General features: G+C 40.4%; 1 protein-coding gene across 2 annotated transcripts in view; it reads left to right on the top strand.

Moving 5' to 3' along the window:
* LOC143037841 (uncharacterized) overlaps positions 1 to 16,072 on the top strand; it is a 46,521-nt gene extending 30,449 nt beyond the window's left edge. For both annotated transcript variants that reach the window (XM_076206405.1, XM_076206404.1), the window contains 4 exons: positions 635 to 5,115; positions 6,774 to 6,886; positions 9,114 to 9,221; positions 12,380 to 16,072. In XM_076206405.1, coding sequence (XP_076062520.1) covers positions 635 to 5,115; positions 6,774 to 6,886; positions 9,114 to 9,221; positions 12,380 to 12,677 — 5,000 coding nt within the window. In that variant the 3' untranslated portion in view covers positions 12,678 to 16,072. The remainder of the gene's footprint in view (positions 1 to 634; positions 5,116 to 6,773; positions 6,887 to 9,113; positions 9,222 to 12,379) is intronic.
* The last annotated feature ends 4,500 nt before the right edge of the window (positions 16,073 to 20,572 follow it).

Genomic DNA, 20,572 nt, shown 5'->3' with positions numbered 1-20,572 from the left:
TTATGCTAAGACCAGGCCACCTGTAGTTATACTATATAACTTCCTGTTATGACCCATTCCTTTGCAGCACTCAGTTGGACGTTCTGTTATTGGTTCAGCAGAAACTTATGTTTATAGGTGTAACTGCTTCTGAAGGTCATACAATAAATCCTCTTCTTCAAAAAGTGCTCTGTAAAGAGGCAGTCCTAGCCCTCTCTGAGAGAACGATTTTGTGACATCGAATGAATCATCATTAGCATCATCATTATCAAGCGCTCTTCACCATTAATTAATTATTATTACCATCAATCAGTCATCATCATCATACATTGAGCCTTTATCCACAAGGAGCAAAGGCAGAAGGGGCAATAAATGGGTGTTGGGGGTCGCCAATTTAATGAAGCAGCCCTGCTGTGGATATGCTGTGTCTTGAGTCACTGCTTTTGTCCCAGGGTAGTGGACAAGATGCAGGGATGACCCATCATCCAGGAGGTGCCAAGATAAGAGGGAGGGTGGAGTGGAGTGTATTAGGGATGGAATGGGTGGGAATGGTTTTTATGCCTTTGTTTTTTTGGCTACCTCCCTTGTAAGGGGGAAAAAGCCTTTTGTATATGTATGTATGTATTATAATTATATGAATGTTTATGTATTGCAGGTAGAAGTGCCGGAAAGCTTTCTCGCCGTGCCCAGAGGAAATTAATTGAAACTAGTGGAGAAGAAGAAAAAGCGGGAAGCTTTGAGTCAAGTAAGGGATATTGGGGAAATCCTCAGAATGCCTTTCCATCTTGGTTGAAGCCTATTTCGTTTCAAGACTCGTCTCTCAAAAAGGAAAGACATGTATTTGTCAAAATACCAGAAGTTGAAGAAGACTGTGAATCAGATGATGATGTGGTTGACATCATAACTGCAGGAGATGTAGACTTGCATACCACTTCTTCTGGCCCGTCTGGTTCTGGGACTGATAGAGCCAAGCTTAGAGAAGGAAACAGAAAAGGCAGGAGTAGTTTGCTTACGGACATTGACGAAGACGGAAGCTTTATTGAGTTCTGCCATGTTCCAAAAATTCAACCGGTTGTACAAAAGCATGGGGCTAAAGGACAATTATACTATACCTGTGATAGCCAGAATGAAACGAACTTTTCCACATCTACTAAACTACAACAGGCACCTGTTGGTCTACGGAAATATATAGACGCTGTTGAGAAGATTGACTACTTGGGTGTTATCAGTGATGAAAGACACAATATACTCCCAGGAAGTCCAGTAACTAATAAGGGTTCTGTAATGTATCCCACAGAAGACTCAATTTTGACTGGAGATTCACAGTTTCAATCTCCTGGGAAACCAGTTTTACAACAAGTCATAAACAGTACCTTTGCAGAGTTCTCAAACAGAAAGAACCAGCCTGTATGCCGCATGTCTTTACAGGACGTGTCTTCAATAACAACAGGATGTGAAATCGTCCTCAGTTCTAGCTCGAGCAGTAGTAGCCCAGTTGCGTCACCAACACGTATCAAGAAGTTTTCAGCACCAAAAGCCACAGACACTGTCATTGTGTTAGACAGTTCAGATGATGAGAAGGAACGTAGGTCTACTGAAGACTTTGAGCCTAAAGATACGGTCACAGTCAGACGAAAGAGGTCCAACAATCGAAAGATAAGAAATGACACAATATACGACGAGTCTTTGTCATTGGTGTTACAGATGGAGAATATAACTGTGGAGGAGAAGAGCCTCAAGGAAGCAGTACAAAAGACTTCAGGTCTGCTGGAGAAAAGTTCTCATTATGTAAGAGATACAAGGGCATTATTTCCAATAGAAGAGACAACTTCAGTACCTTTGTCAGACCCTGAGACAACATTCCACATGAGTGTTTCACAGCAGGTTTTAAGAAATCTTAATTCATACCTTCCTGGGAAGGATACAACACCCAAGGAGAATCCTCTTCAAGAATTTCTGAAGGCAACAAAACTGAAAAACACTACAGTCTCGCCTGGATCGTCCAATGGAGAAGTTTCGCCGGTAGCTCAATGGATAATGACAAGTCCTTTCAAAAATATTCGCTCGAGATCAAAAGAATCTGTGCCGCAGTACGATGATAGAGACACACTATTACTAAGTCAGGACAGTCGTATAACTAATGATCATGAACAGGAAGGAATAAGAGAAAAAGAATTGGACCTTAGAGATACGCTGTTGCTAAGTCAGAACTGTTGTCTTACTAATGATCATGACCAGGAAGAAATAAGAGGAAAAGAATCGGAAAACAATAAAACAGTTGTGACTATAGGTAGAGTTGCTAAGAATGATACTCATGGCTTGCCTGAAACAAGAAAGTCGCCTCAGCTGAATCTGTGTAAAGGTTTACCTTCACAAAGTAGTGAAAAGAATGTACTAAGATCAGATTCAGAGCCTCTCCCAATAAATAAAGGCACAAAAATTGCAGGAACACTATTGGAAAATGAGGAAAATTCAGATCTTCATGATCCTGATTCATTAATGGGTAAAAACAGGAAAGGAGATGGACAGTCAACTTCAGCAGAAACAACATTTTTCAATCCAAATGTGGATGGGCAAGAATATATATCTTTGTATCAAGCTTCCACTGTTAACCTCACACAATTACAAAAAGAATTGGATAATATTAATGATAGTGAATGGAAGACATACAAGAGATCTGTTTTAGAAAGCACTAAAGTGAGTGCAACAGGGGAAGTGCAAACAAAATATGTTTCGAGTTCTAGCGAGGAAGAGGGAGGACTTGTGGAAAGTAGTAAAGATCTGACTGATAGTCAGGCTCTTAGGTTGCACCTCACAGGTAAAACAGAAAGTCATCCTCTTATTACTGATGACGAAAGTGATGAAGTGGAGGAAGAAGAATGTCTTATTAAAAGAAGTGTCTCTAGAAAACTAAAAAGGAATACAATTGAGTCGTCTGGTGATGAAACACGGTGTGATGAAATTGAAGAAAGTCTTTACATTAAAGGAACTTTGTTAAGTGGGACAAGAAAAATTGTAGTCGAGTCCTCGGATGATGAAATTGAACATCACGAAACAGATGAAGAGAATCTTTATCCAAGCAGAACTAAGTCGGACAAAAATACAGTCACAATTAGGCGAAAGAAATCCAGCAATCAAAGAATAAGGAAGAATACATTATCTGATGAGTCCTTGCCATTAGAATTGCAAATAGAAGATATAACTATACAGGAGAAGAGTTCCAGGAAATCAGTGCAGCAATATCCAGATATTCTGGAAAGAAATTCTCATAATGTGAGAGAACATGCATCAGTTCTGATTGAAGAAGCAACTACTGTGCTTTTGTCAGACCCCGAGACAACATCCCACCTAAGTGTTTCACAGCAGGTGTTCAGAAATCCCACTTCATGTTCTCCTGGGAGGGAAACAACACGTAAAGAAAAGTCTCCTCTGGAGTTTCTAAAAGCAACGGGAAGGAAAAACAGTGTGTCTCAAGCTTCTACTCTTAATGGTATGCAATTACAGGGAGAATTAGATGAGATTTATGGTACTGAGTGGAGGAAAAATAAGAGTTCTGTTTTAGGAAGGGCTAAAGTGAGTGCAACAGGCAAAGTACAGAGAAAATATGTTTCAAGTTCTGGTGAAGAGGAGGGAGGATTTGCAGAAAGTAGTAAAGATTTGTGTAATAGTCAGAATCTTCGGCTGCACTTTACAGATAAAACGGAAAGTCACCCTTTAATGACCGATGACGAAAGTGACGAAGTGGAGGAGGAAAAAGGTTTTATTAAAAGAAGTAAGCACGTGAAACTAAAAAGAAACGTGCTTGTGTCCTCTGATGGTGGAACTAGTTGTGATGAAGTTGAAGATAGTTTTTGCATAAAAACGACTCAACTAAACAAACCAAGAAAATTTGTGGTCGAGTCCTCAGATGATGAATCTGAGTGTTGTGAAGTAGAGGAAAGTAATCTTCATATAAAAAGAACTGAATCAGACAAGCTAAGGAGAATTGTTGTCGAGTCTTCTGATGATGACGATACCTGTCGTAAAATAGGGGAAGAGAGTCCTCATTTCAAAGTAACTAAGTCACAAAATCCCGAGAAAGCTGTGGTAGGCTCATTTGATGATGAAACTAGATGTAGTGAATTGGAAGAAGAACATCATTCTATTAAGAAAACTAAGGCAGTGAAGTCAAGAAAAATAGTGATTGAGTCTTCTGACGATGAAACCAAGTATAGTGAAGCAGCGGAAGATTCCCCTTTTGCGACAAAAACTAATCCAGAAAAAACACGAAACTATGTGTCCAAATCCCCAGATAACGGAATTGAGACCTCGCTTTGGTCAGAGATACGAACACATTTATCCAGACCAGAAAGAAAAGTAAAAAATGTTTTCGTATCAGAAAGTGGAAGTGATTCAGAAGAGGACGTATTCAAAGAAAATAAAACTACAAAGAACAATGATACAAATACATATCTGACAGACAGCGACGATTCAAGTTTTTACTTGCCACCCTTATCTAAACGGCTGAATGTTCGTCAACCTAGGTTACGATCCACAGAGCTTGGAAGCATATCTGCGGAACTGAATATCCAAAAACCAAAAGCAGCAACTCCCTTACCAGGATCATTTACAGAAAGACAACCCCCAAGAGAAGTTATCCTCCTTACTTCAGACTCTGATGATGAATACAGTTTACCAAAACCGACAAAACCACAGACACAAATAATTGTGAAGCAAAAAACCCCAGCCACGACAGAAACCAACCATACACCCGCAACTAAACCCATCAAACCGTTGGCCGTAACTGAACCACGGCTCCATCCAAAAGTGAAGAACAAATTTACTTCTGTTTACACTAACAGGTCATCACAGCATACACCCACTCTGACCTTCCTGTCCTCTCTTTCTGAGTACGTCGAGCCGCATCGCTGCCATCCAGAGGCAAGGCCTTATCTGAAGAATTTCAAGAAATGTAAGGAAGATTTGGTACGGAAACTATACTCGTATTACAACAATCATGTATTCGAGAATCAACTTCCAGCGGACATGAGAATTGAATGGAATGCAAGAATGAGGAAGACCGCAGGATTTTGTTATTATCAGATTGATCGCTCAAAGCCGAGTGGAAGAGGAGCTCGATTGGAACTATCCTGCAAGGTAAGACCAATTTGATTTTTAGTGTCAGTCATTCTGTCTGTAGCCTTTGTTTTCAATTGAGAGAGACCTGGCCTTTGACTATCTGGCCGTGATTCCATAGAACAGAATATGGAAATGATAGGCACATATTTCTATATAAGAACCTTTAATCCCAGCCATCCTTTCCACCACATAATACAAACACAAAGGATTTACAAAGGCAGAGCATGCCTACAGGAGAGCTTTTGGTCCATAACTAGATCAGATGTGAAAGAAAATTATAATAATGATAAATAAATAAATGAATAAATAAAAAATATAGATAATAATAAAAAATAAATAAATGCAAAGGTAATAAAATAAATAAATAAATAATGCATAGGTAGAAAATAGATAAATAAATGCATGGAGAGAAAGAAATTGGAAAGGGGGGGAGAAATAATCTAGTAGCATACTACCGCAACCTACTATCTATATCTCAGGGATCAATGCCACCTGCATAAGAACCAGTGGTAGGGGGGCATGCTGTGGTTGTTAGGTTAGGTTGGGAGGTGGTCCCATGATGATGCTGCCAGACCAGGAACTAGGACCATTCAGCTCCTCCAAACTACCAGAAGAGGCTGGATGACTGCATCACAGATCACTGTCTGGGATATAACACTTCACCCCATATTATACAACACATTATGGAAGGCTGCATTGTACACAATCATGCAAGCCAACAACACAATTTACACACTATAAAGGATTTGCGGGAAAACCCCATTACAGTACAGTCGTGATGTTTCTCAGGGAGATGGGACTGCGCAGCCAGACAGCCTAGGGAATGACATCAACAACAAATATAGCTCACAACACATCCATACAAAAGTAGATACAAAAATTGATGCATCTATAACCAAAATGGTGATTCTTGCCATCCTTCAAACATAATCTTGTTCAGTTTGTTTGTGTGTGTGGGTGTATGGCTGGCTGGCTGGCACTTAGCTGGTTGACTTGATGGGCCCACTTCGACTCTGCCACTACGTATACAAGAACGGAAAAAACCATGGGTACATAATAGTCTGAAAGGATTTTATGTGGTTTAATTGTTCTTTATTTTTGCAAATATAGACAAATGCCTTTGCCTTTTTTTAGGAATGTCCCCTTTGGGGCTATAGAGAGTAGAATGCCTAGTCCTATCTCCGTCCCATTTTTGTCACCTTTTAGGACTCAAGTGGGAACACTCGGTGGCAGTATGTGTGAATGATATTTTGATGCAGCCCGAAGGGATTTCTCCCCATCTTCTCTTTTTCTGCATGAGGGGATGGAGAGGGGGGTTGCCAATTAAATGAAGTGGCCTTGCTGTGGATGTGCTGTGTCTTGCTACATTGCTTCTGACCCAGGGTAGTGGGCGAGATGCAGGAATGACCCATCATCCAGGAGGAGCCAAGATAAGAGAGGAAGGGAGTTAAATAGGAGTGGAGTATGTGGGGAAGGAATGGGTGGGAGTGGATTTTATGCCTTTGTTTTTGGCTACCTCCCTTGTAAGGGGGAAAAAGCCATTGATATATGTATGTATGAACAAATACTTGTTAATTTGTATTCCAAAACTTGACAGGGGATAGAACCTCTTGTCTATAGTATGAATTATATAGTAAACCCATGGTTAAACATTAAAAGCGAGGTACATTCCGCAGGTAATAGACATTCCAGAGAGGCTCAGGGACACGCTGATCCACGAGATGTGCCATGCTGCAGCCTGGATCATCAGTGGCTATAAGGATGGACACGGACCACTTTGGAAAGCATGGTAAGTGATTACCTATTAGTAGTTTACAGGATTGAGGCAAACCTCAATATTGTTCTTATATACTGTCTATCTATATACCAAGGGCTTCTTCCCTACTCATTAGGGAGTTAGCCAAGTCAAAAGGCAAATACCCACTCCCCTCCATCACCCTTTCCCCCATCTCATCTTAGCTCCTCATGGATGAAGGGTCATCCCTGTCTCCTGCCCACTGCCTGAGTTAGAAGCAATGCAGCAAGACACAGTACATCCACAGCAAGGCAGTTTTACTTACATGGTGCCCCCACCTTCCGTTTCCTCGTGTGGGAATTGGAGAAAGTTGGGTGAAATCCGTTTGTTCTACCCTAACATACATACATGCATACTAAAAAGGCCTTTTTCCTCCTTTATGAAAGAAATGGCCAAGTCAATGCATATACCCACCTGTAGCCCATTTCACATACATACATATACCAAAGGCTTTTTTCTCCTTCACAAGGGAGGTAGCAAAAAAAAAAACAAAGGCATAAAAACCACTCCCACCCATTCTGACCCTATCACATTCCACTCCCCTCCACCCTCTTCCCTCCCTCTTATCTTGGCACCTCCTGGATGACGGGTCATCCCTGCATCTTGTCCAATGCCACATTGTCCCTCCCATCTTGGCACTTTGTTGATGAAAGATCATCCCCCCGACACACTGCTCGGGTCAGAGGTCATGCAACGAGACACCGTGCCTTCACACCAGGACCTTAGAACCAGGGCTCAAAATTTTCCTTTGTTTTCATGTTTGTTTGAGGAGAATGACTCGCAAGCATTTATTGAGATGCAGACCAGTGATAGGTACCTCCTCGTGATGGTCCTGCATCTGAGAATGATCTCCCTCTAGTGATGATTTGGTTTAATGTCACGACACTCCACCCTATCAGGAGGCTAGGATGGTGCTCCTTACAGAGGATTTTGTAGCATGGAATTTGATGAACCATACCCTTGGTCCATCTCACTTGGGGCAGCATTCGAACTGCTGTCACCTCAACCTCTGATGCAAGTAACAGCACTCTTACCTGCTTGGGTAGTGAGCATCCATCTCCCTCTAGTAATGAGGGAGTACCTTTAAATTTCAGAAAAATTTCTTGTACCCCCATCCAATACAAATACAATGCAAACATATATAAAGTATTAGTGATACAAACCTTGCTTTGCTTTCTCATGGTAAATATACAGTACCATTGCACTGGCTATCATGCCTCGTACCCCCAAGTTTAAGGTTTCATACCCCTTGGGGGTACAGGTGATGATGGTATCATTTAACGTCACAATCTCCCTCCTAGCAGAAGGCTAGGACAGTGCCCCTCACAGAGGACATTGTAGCGTGGAATTTAATGAACGATGCCCTTGGTTCAACTTCGCCAGTGGCAGGATTTGAGCTGCCATCCCCTTGACCTTCACTGCAAGTAATTCAAATACATCTCCAAAACTTTGTTGACATCCTCGCCGCCATTTGGAGGTGTTGCCTTGTACCATGGGTACACAGTCTCTGAACTGGGCCTAAAGTCTCTTTATCAACTGTGGCTATTTTCTCCCAATTTCTCCATTTAAGTTTTGGGCGAGATGACCTGTCATCCAGGAGGAGCCAAGAAAAGAGGGAGGGAGGGAGGAAGGGGTGGTGAATTGGAGTGGAATGGGTGGAGATATAGGTGGAAGTGGAATTTTATGCCTTTTGATTTTGACTACCTCCCAGGTAAGGGGGGAAAAGCCTTTTCATATATATATACTTATGTATGAAAGTTTTGTTTTTATTTATGATAGACCTCTGTCTTCAGCTGAGATCCAGCTATTAACGTTATGGGAACAAGGATTAATAAAAGAAAAAATAAGTTCATAATTGCTATTTCATTCAGCTTATTCAGCAGTGCTACAATATTTTCAGGTTTATAAATAGTAGCTACTATTTGTAAACCTGAAAACATTGTAGTACAGTATTGAATCCACAAGTAGCAAAGGTGAGAGGGAGGGAAGGGTGGAAGTGGGTATTTGTCTTTTGATTTGGCTACCTCCCATGTAAGGGGGAAAAAGCCCAGATATATAGATAGATAGACATGCCTTGACTGGCTACCTGCCTTGTAAGAGGAGAAGAAGCTTTTTGGTATATAGGTAGACCATGTTTTTGCGAGGTGACAGTCAAAGTGGTCCATGTTCTTATACGTTCCTTACGACAGTTTGTGATCTCTTATATTCATGTTTCGTACAGGTCAGCAAGGGCCATGCGCACATTCCCGGAGCTTCCCTTGATTAGCCGGTGTCATTCCTACGAAATTGCTTGCAAGTACACCTACAAGTGCACCCAATGTGGATACAGGTAAGTGGCGATAGAGCAACATAGATTTATCTGATGTCATTTTCTAAAAAAATTTACTATGAAATTGCTTGCAAGTACACCATACAAGTGCATCCAGTGTGGATACAGGTAAGTGGCGATAGAGCAACATACATTTATCTGATGTCATTTTCTACAATTTTTCACTTTTTTGAATAAGGAGACATGAGACAACCACTGACTACATTCCTTCTACTATCAATCTATCTATATATATACCAAATGCTTCTTCCCCTACCCATTCCATTCCCCATCCACCACCCTTGTTCCTCTCTTATCTTAGCTCCTCATGGAGCCATCTACATGTCCTTTCCTTTATACAGTCAATCCTCCTTATACGGTAGTTCTTTATCCGGTAAATTCAGAGTTATGGTATTTGGTAATTACTACCCTCGATTCTATTTACGTTAAGAAAAATTCACAGATACGGTATCCGCTCGTGTTTTGAAGAGGAAAGAGCAGGGAGAAGGTACGTCTGCTATATCCTATTATTACATGTTATAATGGGTTTGGTATATGGTAATTTCAATTTGTGGTAAGGTTTTCAGGAACGCATATGTACCGTATAACGAGGACTTACTGTACAAATCCGTGAAATAGAAGCAGCCTCATATGACATACATTGTACACCTCTTCCTCAAGAAGTCTGTAGGAGGACCTAAGTAGCATAGGCAGCTACCATGTGCCTGTGGGGTTTCTGGTCAGAAAAACTTAAGGCTATGATTAATTGACTGAGTGGTATTGTAACTTAAACTATCCCGTTTCTCACCTTTAATCACTATCTTGATTTTCTTGGCATGTTTACTAAAAAACAAAATTTTCTTTTTCAATATTATCCTGAGGTCTTTCCTTCCCATTTTTCACGTGCTTTCCTTTTCTTTTACTTGCATGAAGACCCCTCCAGTTACTCAGTGTCATTTTGGAGATGCATGGATATTGTACCAGTGCTGTCTGGAAACTAATCAGTCTTGAGATCCAGTTCTTGAAAACCATACTTAGTTACACTTTACAGCATGGTTCCCAACAACTAGTAAATCAACATAGACACCTTACATACTTTACAAAATAAAGAATTGAGAACAATTACAGGATGCGCCGAAATCATTCTGATAGAATGCCTCAACACACAAACCAAAATCCCACCTTTTTGGCTACCTCCCTTGTAAGGGGGAAAAAGCCTTGGTGTATGTATGTATGTAGAACTTCAAATGAAAATGTACTCAAACATCCACGACAGCATTTCATAAGCTAGTGTGCTGAAATCAATTATGGGGAGTACTGGGAAGCAATGCAAACATACACTTTCTTTTATCCTTCTATTACTTTAATAAGATATTAGTTATGGGCTCCTGGACTGCTTAGTCCTGACTGCATGGGGTTCCCTTAGCATCGGAAAAGTTTGGAAAAAGGTGATCTACAACAACCCATCTTCAGTACCACACAATATGTCCTCATAAAATCATGTTCACATTCAAGTTGTTGGATATAGAAGATAGGAAGGTTATAATTATAACAGTGGAAGGTACTAGGAAAATGACTGCTATGGGAAAAGAGAATGCTAATGCCACAGGAAAAGAAGATACAGGTCATATTGTAAGAGATGAAAGCTGTAAAGGTACAGTAAGTCCTCGTTATATGGTACATATGCGTTCCTGAAAACCTTACTGCAAATTGAAATTACCATATACTGAACCCATTATAACATGTAATAATAGGATATGGCAGACGTACCTTCTCCCTGCTCTTTCCTCTTCAAAATATCTAGCAGATACCGTATCTGTGAATTTTTCTTACTGTAAATAGAATCAAGGGTAGTAATTACCAAATACTGTAACTGTGAATTTACCGGATAAAGAATTACCGTATAAGGAGGACTCACTGTACCTGGGTTGAAAGGTTGTCACATGTAATGTCAGACAGAGTGTGGGGGGTAGTTATAGTGGAGTGACTGGTGAGGTTGTTGTTGTTGTCGTTCCTAGACTGTCTGTCCGAGCAGTCCCGTCTCCCCAAGGAATGCCATAGCCGAAACTGGGTTTTCCCACAAATCCTTTATAGAGCGTATGTTGTGTTGTTTGCGTGCATGATTGTGTATAATGTAGTCTTCCATTATGTGTTGTATGGTATGGGGTGAAGTGTTACATCCTGGGCAGCTGTTCACAACGCGGTCATCCAGCCTCTTCTGGTAGCTTAGAAGTGCTGGGTGGTGAGGTTGTTCAGTGTGTGTCTAAGGAAAGGAAATATGTAGGTGGGTCGGAGAGGTGCATGAGTTTCCCTTTATACAAGGGGAAGGAATTTTTTCCTTCCCCTTGTATAATGGGAAAAGATGATGACCCATCATCCAGGAGGTGCCAAGATAAGAGGGAGGGAGGAGGGTAGAGGGGAGTGGAATATGTAAGGGATGGAATGGGTGGGAGCAGTGTCTATGCCTTTGTCTTTTGGCTACCTCCCATGTAAGGGGAAAAAAACCTTTGGTATATGTATGTATGTACAAGGGGAAGGGAGACATGTATGAATGTAGTAGTTTTAGAGAGATCAGTCTGTTGAGTATGGTAAGTCTATCCATCTACCTAGAGCTTTTTTCACCCATATACAGGGGGTAGTCTATAGATACGGTAAGTAGGGTCACATTAAGATCATGAGAAGCCCTAAACACAAAAAAGACTATGGTACTTCCATGTGTATGTAATTCAAAATAAAAACAATAACGAACCCCCCCCCCTCAACATTATAATAATATAAATACGTGCATACGCCAAAAGGTATTTTCTTCTGTGTAAATGGTCAAAGCATGTATTCACTTCACACTCATCCAAAGAATTATTAAGGAGGTTCGTTTATGAGCTTCCAATAGTAGTATTTTTTTTTTTTTTTTTCACTTGTTTAAATCTTGTATAGGATGCTTCCTGGCTGAGCAGGTTAGGGTGTCGTTACATGCGGCAAAGGTCGAGATGATGACGTTTCAAACCCTGCTCGGGGCAAGTTGAACTGAGGGCATGGTTCATTAAATTACATACTACAAAGTCCACTGTAAGGGCACTGTCCTTGCCTACCGACAAGGGGGGGGAGTTTGCGATGTTAAACCAAATCATTATTTAAATCTTACCAATTGATCACCTCTTTTATTATTATTTACATCACAGCATTGGCCGCCACTCCAAGAGCTTGGATACGGAGAGAAAAGTCTGCGGGCACTGTCGTGGTAGATTTGAACTTATTGTTAATTCGAAGCCCACACCTGTGTCAACGCACAAGAAAATCCCAAACTCCACAAACCTGCCTCCGCCTCAACCCACACCCAAGACTCCAAGAACTCCAAATGCTTTTGCTCTCTTTGTCAAAGCCAACTATGGATCTATGCGAAAGGTCAAGTCAAGCCATGGAGAGGTAATGAAGGCACTAAGTGCCGAGTTCAGCAAACTCAAGACAAACCATACGTAGCATATGATGTGGCTCATTCTTGACATGTATGTACCTGTGGACTTTTCCACCTTATATAGGGGTGGCTAAGTCAAAGCATACCTCGTATCTTCGCAGAAGAAGAATACAGAGGAAAATCCCCAGTCTTCCTCACTCTGCCCTGTTTAGTTATCCCTGTATGTATTGAAAAAACACATACAGGGACAAGAATGTAACTCCAGGTAGCGGTGAGGGTGTTCTTAGGTTTTAAAGACAATTGGCGGGGATGTGATTCACCAGAAGTCATAGGATCAGTACTTGGATATACTTATTCTTGGTCCATGAATGGTCACAGGGTGCTGAGATGGGTGGGATCTTTAAGTGGGTTTTATTCTGCATGAAGAGGATGTGCATCTTGACTTGGTCCCTTATCAAAAAGAGAGGGGCTTTGGTATGTATGTATAAATGTAGTACATACATACATGCATTGGAAATGTAAAGCAATAAAGCAGAGTGCCTTGATGTATTATATGGTTTGAGTATTTTCATTACACATGCACATACTTGGCTTAATAGTGCAGTGGTACAGTTCATGACTGCTAATACAGGAATCTGAGCTTGAGTCTCATCCAAGACTGAACAAATTTTAGCATCACTACACCCAACATTTCAGCTCTGGTGGGCAAGGATTTTTATGTGCATTTGTGTGTGTATGAGCGCCCATAGATCAGGCCGTATATAAACTCGGAGCTCTCATCTGGGAGGGTAATAACTGTCAATCACGAATTTTAAGACCATGGTGAATATATGATGCACACACACACACACACATGTACACATTTGGTCTACTTTTCTGTAGGTCTGGTGATTGTATATAGTCTGTAAATACTGTAATTGTTTTACTTCAGACTCTTGGAAATGATTCAACTGCTCATAGGTTTTGGATATTATTCCCATACTATTTTTTTCTATGACAGAATTGCTTGCAAAGATGTATATTTATTGAGGTATGTAGGCCATATTTTTAAGTTGATTATGTATATATTGTATGAAAGTGTATTTGTGTACATGTTTTTACCTAGTTGTATCTTACGGGAAGAGGAGCTATGCTCATGGTGTCCTATCTCTGTATCCCACAGTATCTAAATTCTTCTTAAATTCGTGTATGGTTTTTGCACACACTATGATTTTGTCCAGTTTGTTCCATACATCCACCACTCTGTGGGGAAAGCTGTTCTTTTTCAGGTCTCTTCTATAACTGTCCTTTTTGAGCTTCTTTCCGTGTACCCTTGTATTTCTCATATCCCAATTTAGTAAGTCTTCTCTATCAAGGACTTCAATAACTCTCATAATCCCATAGATAGTCAACAAGTCTCTTCTTTCTCTTCTTTGTTCCAGGTTCGGTAACTCTAGTTTTGACAATCTCTCTTTGTATGACAGTTCTGAAAGTGTGGGGTTCATCTTCATAGTTGCTCTTTGGATTCTTTCAGTTTTCCTTATATTCTTTTTGGTACTGGGTAAAAGGGGTAAAAAAGGGCATTGGGAAAGAGGAATGTTTGTTGAGGAAGGACAGGAGAGGACAGAAGATAGGGATGAATGGAGAATGGTTGTGCATGGATGATGCTGTGATGCATGAGGTGGAATGGGTGGGGAGATGGGGGGTGAGGGAGTATATGTGAGAAGTAAATTGACGCAGCCCAAAGGGATTTCTCCCTGTCTTCTCCTTTTCTGCATGAGGGGACAGAGAGGGGAGGTCGCCGAATTAATGAAGTTGATTTGCTGTGGATGTGCTATGTCTTGCAACACTGCTTCTGGCCCAGGGCAGTGGACAAGATGTAGGGATGACCCGTCATCCAGGAGGTGCCAAGATAAGAGGGAAGGAAGAGGGTGGAGGGGAGTGGAGTATGTTGGGAGTGGTTTTTATGCCTTTTTCTTTTTGGCTACCTCCCTAGTGAGGGAAAAAAAAAATGTTGGTATATTGTATGTAGCTTTTCATTTGTTTCTTTCCCTTTAAATCTTACCTTCCATCTTTTTCTTTTTTCTTCCTTCCGCAGTTCATTTCCAATACTTTCGAGATTCTTCTTTCACTTACATCTCTTTCTGTCTCTTTTTCTCCTCTCCCTCTCCTCTCTCTCTCCTTTCTCTCACTCTCTTTTTCCTCTTTCTTCCTCCTCTCTTTTTCTTTCTCTCTCTTTCTCTTTCTTTTTTTCCTCTCTTTCCTTTCTTTCCTTTCTCTCAGACCTCTCATACCTTTCATACCTGTTATATCCTTCGCTTCCATCAGGAGGTCTCCATACTGGGCCCAAAATCATTCTTTGTCCAATCCAGTTGTATCTCCTCTGCTTTGCAGCTCAGTAATATTGCCCATTCAATAAATGTTCCCCCACGAGCTGTTTGAGATGTAAAAACTACCCCACACTGATGCATCCCAGACTCCAGTCCAAAGTATCTTCCCAAAGAGATCTACGGGAGAGTCCAGAATTCGTTCCTAGCTGCCTTGGGACTGTGGGTTTCCTGGTAGTGAAATGAGGGAACAGGTATTATTATTATTATTTGCTTTTTATCTCTTTTTCTTGTCCTATCTCATTTCTTCTTCCTCGTCTTCCATCCTCATGTCTTGCTTCCGATCACTCTCTCATAATCTTCCCTTAATTCTTATATTGAATGTAATTTTTATGTATTTATTTTATTATTATTATTATTATTATTTTTTTACACAGCCTGAAGGGATTTCTCCTTGTCTTCTCTATTTTCCGCACGAGGGGATGGAGAGGGGGATTACCAATTAAGTGAAGTGACCTTGTTGTGGATATACTGTATCTTGCTGCATTACTTCTGACCCAGGACATTGGGCAGGAGATAAGGATGACCCGTCATCCACGAGGAGCTAAGATGAGAGGAGGGAAGGGTGGTGGTGGACAGGAGTGGGTACTTGCCCTTTGACTTGGCTACCTTCCAAATAAAGGGGAAAAGCCCTTGGTATATAGAATAAATAGTATGTAAATTTTATGCTCTTGTTCTTTGTCCCTCCTCTGTTTGGTTCTTTGCATTATCCTTAAATCCTCTCCTTTCTTTTTCGTGATTCTTTCCTGTCCGGTTATTCTGCGTCATGCTGGGTCCAACATTTTCACTCTCCCTGTTTCTCCCTCTCCCTTCCATCCCATGAACTTTTTCACTTCCATTTGGTGGTGCAGCCCCAAGGGGGTGGCACTTGGTCATAAGATGGCCCTGGATCTCTGTCAACTTCGTCAGTAGGCTATTGCCTCTAATTTCAAAACACAAGGAGGGAGTAACTGGTGACTACCTCCCACCTTCTACCACTTACAGCCAATGATATTCCTACACTAATCTGCCTGTCATCTTTGTACCAATAAGCTTCCTCCCACTTGTAAGGGAGGAACAAGTCAAGGCACACACACACACTCTCCCCCACACACACACACCTTGTGGCATAGTGGCTAGAGTTCCTGGTTGCCACTACGGTGGTCCAGATTTGAATACCACCCAGGGCTGAAATAATTTCGGTATCGCTGCGCTGTGGGTTGTTACTTCAACATTCATGGGTGTGTGTGTGTGTAAAGTTACAGCATTACCCATAGATCAGTCATATATGAGCTCTGAGTTTTCTTCTGGGAGGGTGATAGCTGTCAATCACGAGTCCAACATGAGATCCAAGACCATGATGAATCTGTCTCTCATTTCCCCTTTATCTTAGCCCCTTGTGGATGAAAGGTCATCCCTGTCTCCTGCCCAATGCCTGAGTCAGAAATAATGCAGCAAGACACAGCACACGCAAAATCAGGGCCAGCCACTTCATTTAAACAGCACCCACCCCTCCTCCTCCTCATACCCTCATGTGAAAATAGAGAAGACAAGGAGAAACACCTTTGGGTTACATCAATTTATATTCCATTCATAACCATTCTCCACTTACACTTATCTTTTGCCTTCTCCCTAACCTCCTCAACAGACATTCCCATTTTACTCAGACACTAATTCTTTCTAGTCCCACACATATCATTCCAGAGTTTCTTCCCAGAAAGACTAATGGGAAGGTCTGGGGACTGTTGCCAGCTGCCAGTCATTGGCCTGCACCTACTCCCACAGCACATCCACAGCAGGGCTGTTTCACTTACACAGCAACCCCCCCCCTCCCTGTTCCCTCATTTGGGAAATAGAGGAGTCTGGGAGGAATCCCTTCATACTGTTTCATAATATCATTCATACACAACCATTCTCCACTCACCCCTATCCCCTGCCTTATCCTTAGGTAACAATTTATTTTCATCACTTCACCCCAATTCCTTCCTTGTAACTCTCTTTCTGTACCCATCCTTATTTTTTCTTGTCAAACATCCAGTCCACTTTACTGCATCTACGGGAGAACTATGTAATCCATATATTTTCCTCTTTTGCATATATTCTTCAGCAAGAGTGTTTGCATTGTGTTTTCTTAAAACATGATTTTAAGATTGTAATTTAATATGAGATCAATTCCACTAGAGTTTATTTTAATTTCCTGTCCACTAAATCAGTGTGGTTTTAATGATATAAATTAGTTTACTCCTTGAACAAAATATTAGGAAAACTTTATGTAATAAAAGTGAAAACTTGTGTACAGATTTAGGGAACACATCTTTAGTTGAAAGTTGGAACCATTGTATGAACAAGTAGTGGTTCTCCAGAATGAGAAAAATAAAATCATAGATTTTTTAGAATTTGTATTTTAATTAATCCTTCCAAAACCAATTCAGCATTATAAGTTAAAATGTACGAGTCAAAATAAATAAATTAGCATAACTAGAATTACAAAATAAAAAAAATTGTATACACTTTTCTAGTTTGCAATTCTAGGCAACAAGTACAGAAGAAAATAAAGATGTGGCACAACTTTCAACCTTTTGAGTTTTAAAAAAAAAAAATTCCCATTTGGCTTATAAGAAATACAAGTGCTCAGGTGAATCTAATGACTATCAAAGTTATGTATTAATACAGAGAGATTTAAAAAAGACAATAAAAAAATGAAAATGACACGAAATGAATATTGTTGATAAATCCAAAGAGAATCCCAAAGAATTCTATAATTACATTAGAGATAAAAAGGTCGTTAGGAATCACATTGGTCCACTATTACCTGCTGACGGTCAACTTGAATATTCAAATGAAGGAATGTGATACTTTAAACAATTATTTTAGCTCGGTATTCGTAAATGAAACGCCTCAAAGGGAGCTCCAAACTGAAACCTGTGAAAAGCCTAGGGTAAACTTACTACGGTAAATATAACAAAAGAAAAAATTAAAAGGTCTATAAGAGAAACTCAAAGGTCCTGACAGTTGGAATCCAAAAATCTTGAAGGAAATGAAAAATGAGATTGTTGTTCCATTAGAAAATATTTTCAAGAAATCAATCATATCTAGAGATGTCCCAAGAGAATGGAAGCTAGCTAACGTTACTCCCATATTAAAAAAAGGAATCCAAATAATTACAGGCCTATAAGTTTGACTTCAATCGTAGGAAAAATGTTGGAAACAATCATCAGAGATGCTACTGAACATCATTTAGAAAGTAACTGTTTGATAAATGATAGCCAGCATGGTTTCAGATGGAAACGTTCTTGCGTGACTTACTCGAATTCTACAACACATTTATCTCGAATTATGACAAACAATATAGATTTAATATACTGTATCTAGGCTCTGCAAAAGCTTTTGATACCGTCCCACATGAAAGACTATTTACTAAATTAGCTTCGCACGGAATAAGTGGTAGCCTTTTAAGTTGGACTAGTAATTGGTTGAATGATCGAAAAGACTACTTTAACTTACTCCCACGAAAGACTACTTACTAAATTAGCTTCATGTGGAATAAGTGGTAGCCTATTAAGTTGGACTGGTAATTGGTTGAATGATCAAAAACAGAGTTTTAAATGGAAAACTTCTGGATGGAAAAATGTTATGAATGGAGTTCCTCAGGGTTCTGTTCTTGGGCCACTTCTATTCATAGTATATATAAATGATATAGACCATGGACTAAAATCTACTGTTTCCAAATTTGCTGATGATACAAAACTGTGCAGAATGGCAAATGATCACTTAAACCAATTAGATATTCAAGAAGATTTAGATAAATTACAGCAATGGTCTGAAAAGTGGCCAATGAAATTCAACACAAATGCAAGGTAATGCACATAGGTAAAAATAACTAAGTACGATTACAAGTTATTTGGAAAAACGTTAACAAAAGTGGATAGTAAAAAGGATCTCAGTGTAATTATCAGTAATGATCTCAAATCACCTGAGAAAGCAAATAAGATTCTAGGACTGATTGCATGATATTTTGACTTCAAAAGTCCATCACTCGTTAACAAGCTATATAAATCATTAGTTCATCCACATTTGGAATATGCTGTTTCCATATGGTCACCAAATCTCATTAAAGACATTGACAAATTGGAAAAAGTACAATGGCAAACCACAAAACTGATTCCAAATATAAAAAAATAAATCATACAAAAATCGACTAAAATATATGAATCTGTTTTCCTTAAAAAATGTAGACTCAGAGGTGACTTGATACAGGTCTTTAATATTCTAAAGGGAATTGACATCAAAAGTGACAAAATTTCCACACTGAATGAGAATTAGACAAGAAACAATGGTTTGAAACTGTCTGGAAATAGATTTAATTTGTTAGTGGGTAGAAACAACTTCGCCAACCATGTAGTTAATGAATGGAATAAACTTCCTACAGAGGCAGTGCAATGTTGTCCAGTTTGAAGCTTTAAGAATCATTTGGATAAACACCTAAGCAAGATGCTGTAATGACTATTATTTATCTTATATTATTTGTTTATTTTTGTTATAATTTGTTTGTTTATTTACCAGTTTGTTTATTATTTAACTATACCTATACATTTCCTTCTCTGCCGGTGTTTCTCCAGAGAGGTTTATCACCAAGGAACAGCCACCTTTGAGTCAAAAAGGTCTGCACAGCTGGAGGAAAAAAGAAAACATCGGAAAGAGCGACAACAAAAGCGGCCACGGCCAGCACTTCCTCCCGGAACTGTATGTCCGCACTGCGACCGATCTTTCCAGGCACGAATCGGTTTCATTAGACACCTTCCCACACACCAATAACTCACGAAGACCATCTTCCTCGACCACGAGGGATAGCCGCGACGACATATGCATTTATTTATGTATTTTATCTATTATTTACATTATTATAGTTTTATTTATATTTTTTTCGCATCCGACCTAGATATGGACCAAAAGGTCTCCTGTCGGCATGCTCTGTCTTTGTAATCCTTTGTAATACATATATTTCTGCATGGGGGGGGAGGTCACCGATTAAGTGAAGCAGCCTTGCTGTGGATGTACTGTGTCTTCCTGCATTGCTTCTGACCTAGGACATTGGACGGGATACATGAAGGGCTAAGATGAGAGGAAGGAATAGATTGAAGTAGTTACGTGCCTTTGACTTGGCTACCTTCCTTATAAGGGGTAAAAAGCTCTTGGCAAATAGACAAAGAGCCAAGACAGAGGGGGAAAGAAATGGGTGGATTGGTGGTCACCTCCATTCAGAGCCCTTACATGCCTAAGTGCCGTCCCAGGGCAAAGTTTTCCAGTGACATCCCCGCTAGAGGTTGAGAATTTTATTACAACGGTGGAATAAAATTCTCAACCTCCAACGGGAAGCCTCGCTTCCTCCTCTCCAACTCAGGATCAGAATGGTCGGGGCGGACTTTGTTGCCCGCGCACTCTAACCCCGCGACGAGACAGGTCTAGGCCGGACCATCAACACCTCCCTAGCACGCGCAGACACATTGCAACGCCCCAACATTTGGCTCTCACACGCGGCCAAGCTCCTGGATTCCTTTCAACTGCGACAACCTCTCCTCGAGAAGGGCATACCAAAATCCCACCCGGACTTCAAA

The sequence above is a fragment of the Oratosquilla oratoria genome, chromosome 23 (assembly GCF_046742065.1).
Source record: "Oratosquilla oratoria isolate Oo_2021 chromosome 23, ASM4674206v1, whole genome shotgun sequence".
NCBI lineage: Eukaryota > Metazoa > Arthropoda > Malacostraca > Stomatopoda > Squillidae > Oratosquilla > Oratosquilla oratoria.
The sequence above is the reverse complement of the archived record's forward strand: the minus strand, read 5'-3'. Positions and strand labels throughout refer to the sequence as shown.